General features: G+C 39.1%; 1 protein-coding gene across 1 annotated transcript; it reads right to left on the bottom strand.

Annotated features, from left to right (window-relative positions):
• Positions 1-5,810: 5,810 nt before the first annotated feature.
• Positions 5,811-8,741, bottom strand: LOC131293866 (putative nuclease HARBI1). Its single transcript, XM_058321916.1, has 5 exons — positions 8,688-8,741; positions 8,127-8,408; positions 8,049-8,066; positions 6,145-6,271; positions 5,811-6,076 (listed from the first exon to the last, which is right to left on the bottom strand). The coding sequence occupies exons 1-5, from the start codon at positions 8,739-8,741 to the stop codon at positions 5,811-5,813; spliced, it is 747 nt and encodes a 248-aa protein (XP_058177899.1).
• Positions 8,742-12,673: the final 3,932 nt, after the last annotated feature.

The following is a 12,673-nucleotide window of genomic DNA, read 5'->3' on the forward strand; positions in this document are numbered from 1 at the left end:
TCGATGTCACATCGCATTTTTCATTGCTTAACATTTGATTGTTTCATGAGATTACTTCTTTTGGAAACTAGTAAAGATCTACACACAGATCTATACACCGATTGGAGACAGTATTCGTAAGTAACGGATAAAAATCTAGCTCTTATCAAAAGCTAGTTTTGTGTGCAAAATACGTTCCAACATCTTCTTCCGCCGGAAACATAATCGTTTCCCAGCATAAGGTGAAATCATGTATTGACAGTTCAAAAGAGAGCAGGTTAATGACACTCCTTAGTCAAAATGCATTCGTTTTTTTTAATGCTGGTTACCCTAATATAAATACATGAACTCGTGTAGCAACTGCTCAGGTGGATAGAAAATTAATCACTGCCGGACAAAGATTACCGTTACTTTGTAATTAACATTTGAACTGAGAAACACGGCCTTAAAGTTTGCATTAAAAAATAGACAAATTTTCGTTGACGATAAGAAAAAAGTCAACCAAGTATATTGAATCAAGTAAATTTTATTGAAGATTACATATTTTTAGTACTTTCAAAATAACTTCCGACGGCCAGTTGGCCTTGGCCGAAACTTTTGCCATAGCCAACCAAACCAACCATTTGGGAATGTTTTCAGTTGTTGTAAATGTTTTTTTTCGATTTGTTGTAGTTGATAGGCATGAGCAAGGTGAGCAGTGTGGGATATTTCAATTATATTTGACCCGTTCAACTCCTCCGATCCTCTTTACGATTTACTGTGGCTAGGTATGTCCAAACCACTGAATCGTACTCTTTATCGTGTTTTCTGATAAAGTTGATTTATTCCGGAAGACACTGCACATTATACACTTATAACAGCGACTTTGGGCAAATCCTTCTCGCTGGTTTTAAGTCCCGATATGCCGTTCTTTGGGAGTTTAGGGACCACAAAACACTTTAAATATACTGTAACAAGCTTCAAAAGTAATATAAAGTACTAGGCTTTTTTACTACTTGTCGCCATCTGGTTTTACATAATCGTTGGTCACGTGGTCCTCTATTAAGCTGGATGTTTAACACACAATCAAACCTAGATTGTTGTTTTCAAACTTGTTCTTAATTCAAACGAAATGCTACTCTTTGATTTGCTTTTAACAGAAAGTTGCTAACGTGTTCCGTTTTTTCATGAAAAGTCGTTAAAATTTGTCTCATTTTTTAAATGCCAACGTTATTGTAATATTAAAGAAATGCAAACGTTCGTCACTCATCAAGATTTGATCGGTATAAGGACAGTCTATGTCGATTATTTAAAAAATAAAACGCCCCACTTTTGGACATCTTTCACGCCCGAAGGTAAAACTCGAAAAAGAATTCTATATTTCAAATATCAAATGGCGAACATGAATCCTTAACATCAAACACCTCGCTATAATTGGCGTTCGAGATCATTGATTCAAATGATCAATGTATCGCTGGGATATATTTTCGATGTTTTGAATATAATGGACACACTTTGTGAATAGCCGAACATATGTTAGTTTGATTGATTGATTTGATGTTAGTTAAGGGGTCCGCGACAGCCAAGCGGTAGCGCCGTTTAGAAAATCGGCCCATGAGCGCCGGAGCTCACCACCTCGACGGCGTGGGTTCGAATCCCAACCGAGACCCGACCCTACCCTGTACGAGAGGACTGACTATCCACGTACAACAGGGAAACAAGTCTCGTAAGCCCTTAACGGGTAGGCATGAGGTCGTTACGCCAAGAAGAAGAAGAAGAAGATGTTAGTTTGATATGCATTCGTTTATTGCCGTATTATTGTTTATTGGTTGTTAGTTTGATATGCCCTTCTTATAACATATCTTGAGCCAGCAACTAGCAAACTTTTAATTTGTTTTTCTAGCGCTGAAATTGCTGATATACATGTGCATGTGCATGCGCAAACAGATCATTCCGAGCTAACAGATAAATGTCATCAATAAATTGAATAATATTTGTCTATTTTCTCGTTGTCATTATAAGTATGTAACAATTATACGATTTTGTAATAAAGTACATGAAAACTTTCCCACATATAGAAATTCTGTCGAAGGATTCTTTATTCTATCTAGTGTTGCCTTGAAGAGACCGCTCGAGAATGCTTCGAATGCTTTTGAAATCATACATCTTTGATCAAATAAAAAACAATCATTTCTGAGGCAATTGAGATGATATAAATATTATTGCATAGGTATTTAGTGCGACTATCTTTTGTCTGAATGATGCACTTGGCTAGGAATAACCATTAAGGAGCTATTTTTGTTTTATTTCTTCTCTTTATAGTGCATCGATGATAGATTTGAAAGCGTCAATGTTGTTTACATTGGAAAATGTTCTACCGTTGGTGGCAGCGCCGGTGCCATCCAAAGTTCAAAAATACACTTTCCGTTCAAACTGTAACGGTTTATGCTTTCCATCCGTCGCTTTGTTTCATTCTTCATGCAAAGTTTCACTCAAGAGCGGGTTGAAAAATTTCGGCGCTGCAGCGCGAATGCGACGGGGCATAAGTCAGTCGCTGCGTCTCGCTCCGATCCACGAGGATAGGCCTGAGTTCATTCAAAATTGGTAGTAGGGATTGTCACGCACTCTAGGGTTCTGCGGGTAAAAGTTTCGAGCAGTATAATAAACCATGGTTTCTGGCATCGCATACGCTCTGACTTCAGCGTTGACGATGGTTTATTATATGATGTGTCTGGGGTAGTTGTTTAATAAACAAATCTTCCGCGCAAGATATTTTATTGTAAAATATCAATACGGAAGTCGATATTTTTGTGGAACTAGGCAAAAGAATATACATTTTTTAAAATGGAGTGGATGAAAAGCTTTAATAAAATAATTTAATAAAAAAATACAAATAAATACCGGTTATGTCACCGATGGGCAAACGAGTGTTTAAAGAACATTCGGCAAATTTCATAACACGTAACCACTTTTTTCAACGATACCAATAAAATTTAATTGTATTTAAGGGGCTTCATCTTATTGGATGGTGAGCCGGTTGTATGAACAAAGGCGAGAAATGGTTCGAAAACATTTTCAGGAATTTTGTGATACAAATCAGAGGAAACGAACTAGTGTGAATACCTAACCACTTTTCCCATTGATATAAATAAAATTTAGTTGTATTTAAGGGGCTTCACCAAATTGGGTAATTCTGCCCTTCCGCAAACCGAATCACTTCCGGTTGTATGAACGAAAGAGAGCAATGACGTATTGCACAAAAATTTCTTCAGGAATTTTATGATACAAACCAGAGGAAACGAACGAGTGCGAGCAAGGTACGTTATATTTTTTGGCACAATCTTCTTAGAATTTTAATGCAGCTTGCAGCCTAGCCGTGTACTTTGTTTCGACTAGGTAAAACGGCCTGGGTACAGGGCTAAGCAATGAAACCATTCTCTCAAGCTCTTACATTGAAATTTTGCAAGCAGTCTTGTAAGATGGTAATTGTTCCTGCCAGACGCTAATGAGAACATAAATTTAGCCGAATGTAGAACAGGCGATGTTTTGGGGCTATGTTGATAGTTTTTGCAATTTCAAATATTTCCATTGCTTTCGCATAGCAAGATCTATGCTCTTAATAACTTCAATATTTGCTTACATGAAAAGATCTAGAGACGTATCTCTTGCAAATATTCCAGTTAAGGGTGTGAAGATAAACCGACTAACATAATAAATACGTGAAAATGTAAATTTATAATAGTTTTGCTATTTGCAGACCTCTTCGATAGATTGCACTTAATGTTGCAATTATCTTTTTTAAAACTTCACTCAACAAACCATTTCCATTTGTTTGTTTCGATTGTGAGTCCTTATCCTGGCCAGTTCTACTTCCGTTATGCAAACTTTCATAGCGGACCCATTCCCACACTAATTTCATTGCAAGAGTCCCTTTGGCACTCTTATCAAGAAATGTTTTTCAAGTTTTAAAATCAAATTTGAAGAGCTGGGAAGTATTTCCACAACAGTCGATTTGATTTGCAATCTTTCTCCTGGTAGCGAACCTACAGGATGCATAAAGGAGTTGGGAAACGATTTGAGGGAATGGAACAATTGTTCTTGACAGTGAAACCATGGTGTTTTGTCTTTAAAAATTCGGATTGTTTAAATTGTGAAGCAAAGACATGCGCCATTTTATTGCCAAACAGAAACTTTTCCGGCTAATTTCGTTAAATGATTACGATAAAAGTACCCAGCTGTACGACTGTAACGATGCTGTTGTGTTAACCGTATGCTGGAGAACGTTATCTTGCACCACCATCACGCGTAGGTTGCAATGAGAAGTGCTGAAAAGTATTTTGCGATGCGCAGAAAAATTTTCTTAACATAACTCTGAAAGAACGTAATTGTTTCATTCCCTTCCTTTTACACATTTTGAATAAAAGAAATTGTGTAGCATGTTCACGCTTTGCTTTGTTTTATTTTTCGGCAAAGTAACCATCGAAAAGCAAAGTAGCCATCGATTACCAAAAAATCGTTCAACGTTCATCAAATCGTTCAAACAATCAGAGCGCTAGAAAAATGTCCCCTTCCTTATAGTATCCATAGCAACAGCATAGCGCGTGGGGAGACCTTACGCATTAGCACAGTGCATCTCGCTTTCGCGCCCGTTTCGCTAGTTCAGCTGTGCTATTGCTATCCAATGCCATCTTGATACGTATCAGTCGAACCAATCTTGTCAACCAGTGCAGTTAGAATCAGAAATCGGAAGCAAACATGTAAGTAAGAACCCATAAGTTTAAAAATTGTTGGCTTTAATATGTTTTTTCCATAGGCAACAATCAGGGCAGAGAGCCACCAAAACTCAACAGCAAAAATTGTTGGAGCTGATGGAACAGAATCCAGAAATTGCGACTGGTACATCAAAAAGTAAAGCTACCAGTTTTTGGGACGATGCGCAATGCTTTGCAATTAAACGCCATGGGACCACCATTCAAGACGGGCAAGGACTGGCTACAGGTGAGTATATTTAGTTCTCATTTTGGAAAATGAGGTTCAATTTACTTATACCATATTTATTATTCTTTCATAGACATGGATCCAGAAAAAGTATAACACCAAACGGAAGCTGACCGAAAACAAAAAACAGCAAAACTTGACTGGAGGAGGAGTAGCAAAATTACACGCAATCGATGAAGGCGACGAACGCGTGTTGGCTGTGGCAAATTTGGAGAAAAGTGTCACGGCGGTACCCGAATCCATTTGTCTAGGAGTCCCCAACGTAGATCAAACGGAACAGCAGCCAGGGCCATCAAAACGTCGAATTGAAACCACCAATTTGAACCAACCACCGCAAAAGAAAACAGTGACCTGTACCGATACAAATGTTGACGGTCCAATTTTAATAGATTTAGAATCCGACAGCAGCCTCCCACAACAACCTATTGCCGATGACTTTCCAGAACAGCAGGGAAACAGGAGACCACAGCCTGATTTTACAAAAGCTGTTTTGGAACAAAACGAAAAAATCATCAAAAATTTAGAAAGTTTAAATGAATTGGCCAGAACATTTGTATATGGCACATTACATTTTCAGAAAGAATTACTAGAAGTACTTAAAAAACCGTAGTTAGCTAGTTAGTTATTTTCTAAATCTTAAGTTAAGTTTAAGATAGTTTTAAGTTCGTCATTACTTTTTTCCAAGTTTATTGTTATTTCTACTGTTAGTTGTAATTTTGTTTCAAATTTAGAATAAGTTACTTTATAAATTGAACAATAGAAGTAAAACAATAAATGAACTACATTGAAAACATCTCTAATTTAATCAAAACAAAATCCGAACAATTTATCAGTATCAATCAATTGAAGAGCTTTTATTCCTCATACTGCTCTTCTTCTGCTCCATTGTACATTATACACAGATTGTGCAAGGCACAACAAACGTTTATAATATGCACACATTTTGGGGGTGCATATCTGAGAAGGCGTTCGCCAAGAAGGCATCTAAATTTCCCTTTGAGAACACCGAATGCGTTTTCTATAACTGAACGCGCTTTGGCATGCCTTTGATTGAATGTTGCCTCAGGTGTATTTGCGGCAGCATTTCCCTGCCATGGCTTGGCAGGATACGCAGAGTCACCTTTGAAGAGGATAATATCAATTATTAATGGCAGTTGAAATATGTTACGAAAGTCAATCAAAACAAACCTAGTAATTTAAACATTCTGTCCCCACTCCGCCACTTTTGCTCAAAATATGCATAAGCAGGACTTATGCTGAAGATGCAAGAATCGTGGTTTGATCCTTTAAATCTGGCATCTACGAATCTTATTCGGGCACGCCACACACACCGCGGTTGCCGCAGCATCTCAAGCTCTACCGCTCCAGAGCTTTTTAAACACAGAAATGGTGGGTTTTTCGTTTTGTATGGGAATGACAACGCAGCGCGTTGTCAAAAATTTTGGATCGAGCACTTTTTTGAACGCCAGAAACGCCTTCAATTTCAAGAAAAGGGACGTTACAATTATTGATATGAAGTTATTTTTCATTAAACGATACCATGTTGTTATTTATTGTTCGTATTAAGATGGTATTCATCATTCGCGATATTTTTAGTAGTTTATTATTCCAAAACTTCATGTGAATAATAAATGTTTCTTATTTTGAATTTACTTTCCCTTGTTGACAATGGTGAAAAGGATTGAAGGAATACTTCTAGAAATAATTTAACTCCCTCGGTGTGTTTTCTTGTTACTGGGGGTACTTTAACATCCGGCACCCGGCGCGGTTCCTCCGGCATTTCCCATTCCATGTCTTTCACCGCAGACACCGCTTTCTCTCCTCAAGGCTTCTGTAAACTTTTCGCCAAGCACTTTCCAAGCGTTTTCGTTGGCCAGGCTCAGTCGGCGGCCCCTGGCCCTACGGGCCTTGCTCATACCCCCCGTGACATCCTCACTTGCAACCTGCTGGAGATCAGCGAGGATGTTTGGTGTGGTGCATAATTACGGACACTTGCTCTATGCTGACGATGTAAGGTTATTCCTTCCCATATCCTCTCCTTCCGACTTCTTACTCCTTCAAGAATCCCTCCACCGCTTCTCCGACTGGTGCTCCGCGAATGGATTGACTCTCTGCACATCGAAGTGTTGTGTCATATCCTTCAGTCGATCCGCTGGGGTGACCCACCACGACTACTGTATTGGTAGCGTAGCTTTGTCGCGGGTGTCGGCTATCAAGGGTCTTGGGGTATGGCTGGACGTCACCTTGCCCTTCTGCGTGCAGATTGAAGATATTCAAGGCCAACCGTATGCTGTGGCTTGTTTCTCGCCTAGCGTCGGAGGTGCGGGACCCGCGCTGCTTGCTGGCGCTTTACTGTTGCTGGGTCAGACCTATCCTCCGTGGTATGGACCCAACAAGCCTTGGGATGGTTGAAGAGGGTGCAGAGATGCTTCACACGTCCGGCTTACAAGTCGTGGTGTCAAATATTGGGGCTATCCTCGATTCGGACTCGCCACCGGAACACTCAAGCTATTTTCATCACCCAACTTCTCCTGCACTCCACTGACGCTCCAAAACTCCTGTCCCATATTCCTCTGTATGTCCCTTCCTATATCCTTCTGCAAAGGTCTCCTCTCCTTATTCGCACCCGCCGTACACATTCCTCCCAGAATGATCCAATTTGTCTGCGCCATGTCTTCCTTCCATAGCTCTAGCTACCTGTTTGACTACAACGTCTTCATCCCTTCCTTTCGTTCACGTCTTACCAATATAATAAAACCATTATCAGTAAACGTTGTAGAATGTCTTCATAGAATGGAAATATAACGTCGCATATATAAGTGTAAATTTATAACGACCTAATACAGTTTCCCTATCATTGAAACGAGAATATTAGAACACTCGCTTAGTTGTCCGTTATAGTTAACGTTGAATATTTGAATTGTTTTGAAAAGACAAATCAGAGCTTTCGGAAGAACGGGACATCTTTGAGATAGAGTGAGGGGCTTCGCGGGTATGCAAAACGCGCTAGGATCAAGCAAATCGAGTAGTTTCTGCGTTGTCAAATTTAACAACGCGCTGCGGAACGCGGTCTGTGTGGCAGCGGCGATTAGTTTTCGATGGTCGCATATCTGGAAAATCAGTTATTTATCATTACGTATTCAAAAAAATGTGGAATGGTTCTAAGTTACCATCAACACATTTAAGCTATAAAAGCCTTTCCGGTTGAAGTACGAGACTCGATCCTCTGTTGGGGCTAGAATACGTATATGCGAGCCGTCGACGCTCATCACTACACCCGGGATTTCGGATCTTTCATAAAAGAATGTTCTCGCACTAGTTTTTTCTTCTTCGGTCATTTCTAACGTAATGAACCGAGATAATTCCTTCTCCATAACTTTCAATGTCTCGTCGAACATTTCCGAGAAAGTAGACTGCCCCATTGGTATGGTAAAATCAGTGCCAACACCTTGCTGGTACGATCATTGGGCCAAAAGCTTTAGCGTGGCCGCTAGTTTTTGCTTCGCAGTCAAACCTCTGTTGTGATGTGGGGTGATCTGCACAGCAATCAAACCAAGGATTTTCTTAAATGTATTTTTCGTAACTCTGAAATTACGAATGAATCTAAAATTGAACAAGAAACTCATTAGAAACTTGTCTATCATGAGAAAACATCTCTTGTTTGTTTTCACTTACGCTCTGTCCGAAAGAGTCATTGGATCTAGTTCTGCTCGTAGTTTTCTACGATATACCACCAAATCCACTGGATTGTTTTCCGTGGCGAGAATTAGTGGCAGAATATTCATATTGAGTAAATTTATCTTTTAACGTAATAATTTGTAATAACGTGCACACAAATCAAAGCGAATGACAGAATGACTAAAGGTTATACATACTAAAGAAGGTTAATTATTTTACAGTTTGATGTTTTCCCAATCATTTAGTTATTTATTCACTAAATGTAAAGAAAAATGTACCAATACCAAGAAAATGACTAGTAACAATTTTAAAGCACCAAAAAGAAACTAAAAAAGATCTTTTTTTATTATAAATTGTTTAGAAAACGGTCAAATTATCATTTTTAATTGATTGCAATCAAAGTGTCAAAATGGGCTTCGTGTCAAAAGTGCACCCCAACATATACCTCTTGGGTATACTTTCCTTGTCATTTGACAGTTCATAAGGTGCTCGGCTAAACGATGGTTTAACATTTAACCATGGTCAATTGAAACAGTACGCGATACCAAATTCGAGCGGTTAAAATAGACCATTGCTTAATTTAAGCCATGGTTCAAAATTAAACAAATTCGTATGCGATTCCACCTATGGTTTCTTAAACGTAAAAAGGGAAAGACAAGCCAAGTCAATGACAAAGAATGAAATTTAGTTTGGTTTGGTTTGAATGCATTAGGACGCTTTTTCTTGTTCTACAGCTCACAAACCCATCTTTTTATACCCAAAATTCTTATTAATAATGTACCCTACACTAACATTTTGTCCTGTTTGTACCCTTACCTGTAAAAGTTGAAGTTAGTCTTCAAGAGTTGGTGAATCACACTGGGTGTAGAATAATTGAAATGCAAAAAGCAGAAATCTTGCGACACCTTTCATCTTCTTTGTGTGATTCACTAAGCATCGTATTATTGTGCTCGTGAGGCATTGACGGATCTAGTGGACACAGCATTTACAATCAACCGTTTCATGGTTCCGCAATGCTGCATCAGACAGTGAATTACTAGTATCGGCATTAACGCCTATCCATCTTTCGTTCATTAGTGACGATTCAGATATCATCTGGATAAACTTGATGCCCCAAAGTGTTAGGTTTTGCAGGCCAATTGCGATCGAGCGAGAGAGTCAAAAGAATAAGTTATACAAACAGTAGACGAAATCAAAAGCCAAATTACCAGGTTAGTTCCTTATACAATCCAGCTAAATGAAACAAGTTATGTGGTGGTAAACTATTCATTTTATATGAGTTTAATTGATAGAGTGTCGGTTGAATATGCCAATTTTTTCTGTCTATGCAAACATGGTGCAAAACCAACAGAAATAAACAGTGTAGAGCACTTAGAAAATGGATTTATTCCAAATCCTGAGAATTTATCTAATGGAATATCTCTACTGCACTGTTGGATGAGGTTTTTCGAACGCTTGCTTCACATTTCGTACAGAATTGAAGTTAAAAAATGGAAGGTTACTAAAAATTATAAGAAACATGCACAAGGATCGAAAAACATTGTATTGGAAAAGATGTACAAAAATTTGGTGTTAAAGTAGATGAACCAAGGCAAATGGGTGGAAATTTAGAAAGGTTTCGAACTTATAGAAAGGTTTCGAAATATTTTAATAGCCATTAACTGTTCACAGCCTTTAAATCCAAAAACTATTAGTCTATATTGCAAAGACACATACATGTTTAACATACATCATTACAATCCGGTATACAAACTCCAGTAACTGAGTGGTTCCATTAGACAGTACGATTGAGCGAAGCAAGCACGTAAACGAGATGCACTGATCTCACGCTTTTCTTACGCTTAGATAGCAATATAGCAACGCACGAGCGAATCGTGCGCGAAAACGAGATGCACTGAAAAATACCGGTTTTCCCACGCGTTCTGCTTTTGCTAAGGATACTAAGGATGGAGGGGAAATTTTTGTTGCGCTCTGATCGGATGAACGATTTGATGAGCGAGTTTTTGGTAGTCAATGATTACTTTGTTTATCGATGGTTGCTTTGGCGGAAAATAAAACAAAGCAAAGCGGAAATCTGCAGACACAGTTTCATTCAAAGTTTGTAATAGGAGGGAAATGAAACGTTTTTCGAAACGTTGCAATCAAACGTTGCATTTACTCTTGGAAAAAAGATGGTGTTACAACGTGATGAACATAACCAACACAGAATAAAATTAACAGTAAAACTTCATCTACATGGTTAGACCCTGCAAGCGGGCCGTGTTACCGGACCCTGTAACCGGGATCTGTTAACGGGCCCTTTAAACTGGGTCCTATAAACGGACACTGTAACCGGGCCCTATAAACGGGCCGTGTTACAGGGTCCTGTAAACGGGTTCATTAACCGGGCACTGTAAATTGGCCGTATTACCGGGTCCTGTAAACGGGCCCTTTGAACGGGCACTATAAACGGGCCATGTCAACGGGCACTGTAACCGGGCTCTGTAAACGGGCCGTGTTACTAGGCTGTAAACTGGCCCACTTACCGGGTCCTGTAAAACGGGTCCTGTAACTGGGCCGTGTAACAGGGCCGTTTTACCTAGTTAGTACAAAATGCTTTCTACTGTCCATAAAGTTCTTACGCATGTAGGTGGAATCATTGTAAATGACCAGAGCACCATTGGGAACCTTAGGAGAGGAAGCAGCAGAAAGTAGAAATAAAATATACAGAAGGGATCGAAGAAAACACGCCAGTAAAATGTAACGAGAATTCAATATTAAAGACATTTTTATGAGAGCATTACAACCATCCGATCCATACATTTCAACAATATCTCTGGCTAAATCGTTGAAAAATAAAAAAAAAATCTCAAACCCAGACGCAGTAAAAACATTCTTCGTAGATTACAGTTCCTCAATAAGTAACAGACCCTTGCCAATTAAAAACCAAGAAGATGATGGTACCAGTTCAGAGTAGTATGTCTTAGTTAGGAGACGTTATGTTCGCGTTAGATGCTTTAAATATGAATTATTTTCCAGATAACAATATTTTGAATGAAAGTTTGTAGTAAATTTAGTTTTTTTTAATCAAACTAAAAAAAATCTTTAAGTTAATGTAAAAAAAAAAAAGATTGAAAAAATAATGCTCCCATAGAAAAGTCAAAAAATATGAGGTTTTTGCAGCGCCACCTGGCGGGATTGTCCAGAAACATCATAATTTAGTGTAATATAATAGTATTACACGATATTACAATGAAAAAAATGCAAAACATTTGATTCCGAATTTTATCCCGGAAATTTGCTCTTTTCGCTCCATAGTGCCGCGGGCGCATGCGGAGACCCTCTCCTCCTTGGTGGCCTAACGCTACGGGGTAAAAGAGTAAATGAGGCCCCGGGCTAGATTCTCCTCTTCCTACTGGTTCACATTAAGCGCCTGAAGCTATGCAAAGCGCGACGCATGCATACTTTTCAAATATTTGATCGCTAACGGTTCGCTTAAAAGAACATAACGGTTTAAACTAATCACGCAGTGAAGGTTGAATGCGGGTTAATATACTTTTACATGTTAAGTTACTGTAACTTACTAGTAACTAAACTATACCACACATGATGGACAGCATGAAACAATGAGTTTAGCCGAAGGAATGATTTGGAAACGGCGGCGCGCCCGCAGCGAGCGCAGCGAGCGGACTGCGCTAGGTCTACTGAAAAAGAGAGTTTGTTATAGTTTTGAGAAATAAGGGGGGCCCGTGGGCCCCCCTCATACCGCACCCCTAGGTTGATTGCGTAGCCGAAAATAACGGTACACACTACGATTCAAATACTCGTAGGTTGAATTTAACGAATTAATGTATCACCAATTGCATACATTCAGTTTAAACGTCCACAAGAGGTGTAGCCACGATCGAAAACATGGCGGCCGGGGCCTCATTTACTCTTTTACCCGCTACGGTTATTCCACCCAATGCGGCCCGCGTTAAAAACCAGTTTGAAGACCGCTGGTCTAGAAGGACACAGCGTGTTTAATTATAATTTGTTTTTTGTTTTCTTGGGAGAAGGG

Source organism: Anopheles ziemanni, chromosome 2, assembly GCF_943734765.1.
Source record: "Anopheles ziemanni chromosome 2, idAnoZiCoDA_A2_x.2, whole genome shotgun sequence".
NCBI lineage: Eukaryota > Metazoa > Arthropoda > Insecta > Diptera > Culicidae > Anopheles > Anopheles ziemanni.

Bases quoted from the DNA above. Each gene is read 5' to 3' on its own strand.
- LOC131293866 (XM_058321916.1), bottom strand. From the start codon at position 8,741: ATGAATATTCTGCCACTAATTCTCGCCACGGAAAACAATCCAGTGGAT. The intron at 8,409-8,687 runs GTATATCGTAGA...TGATCGTACCAG, and splicing joins ACAATCCAGTGGATTTGGTG to CAAGGTGTTGGCACTGATTT. The intron at 6,077-6,144 runs GTTTGTTTTGAT...TCCTCTTCAAAG, and splicing joins CAGAATGTTTAAATTACTAG to GTGACTCTGCGTATCCTGCC.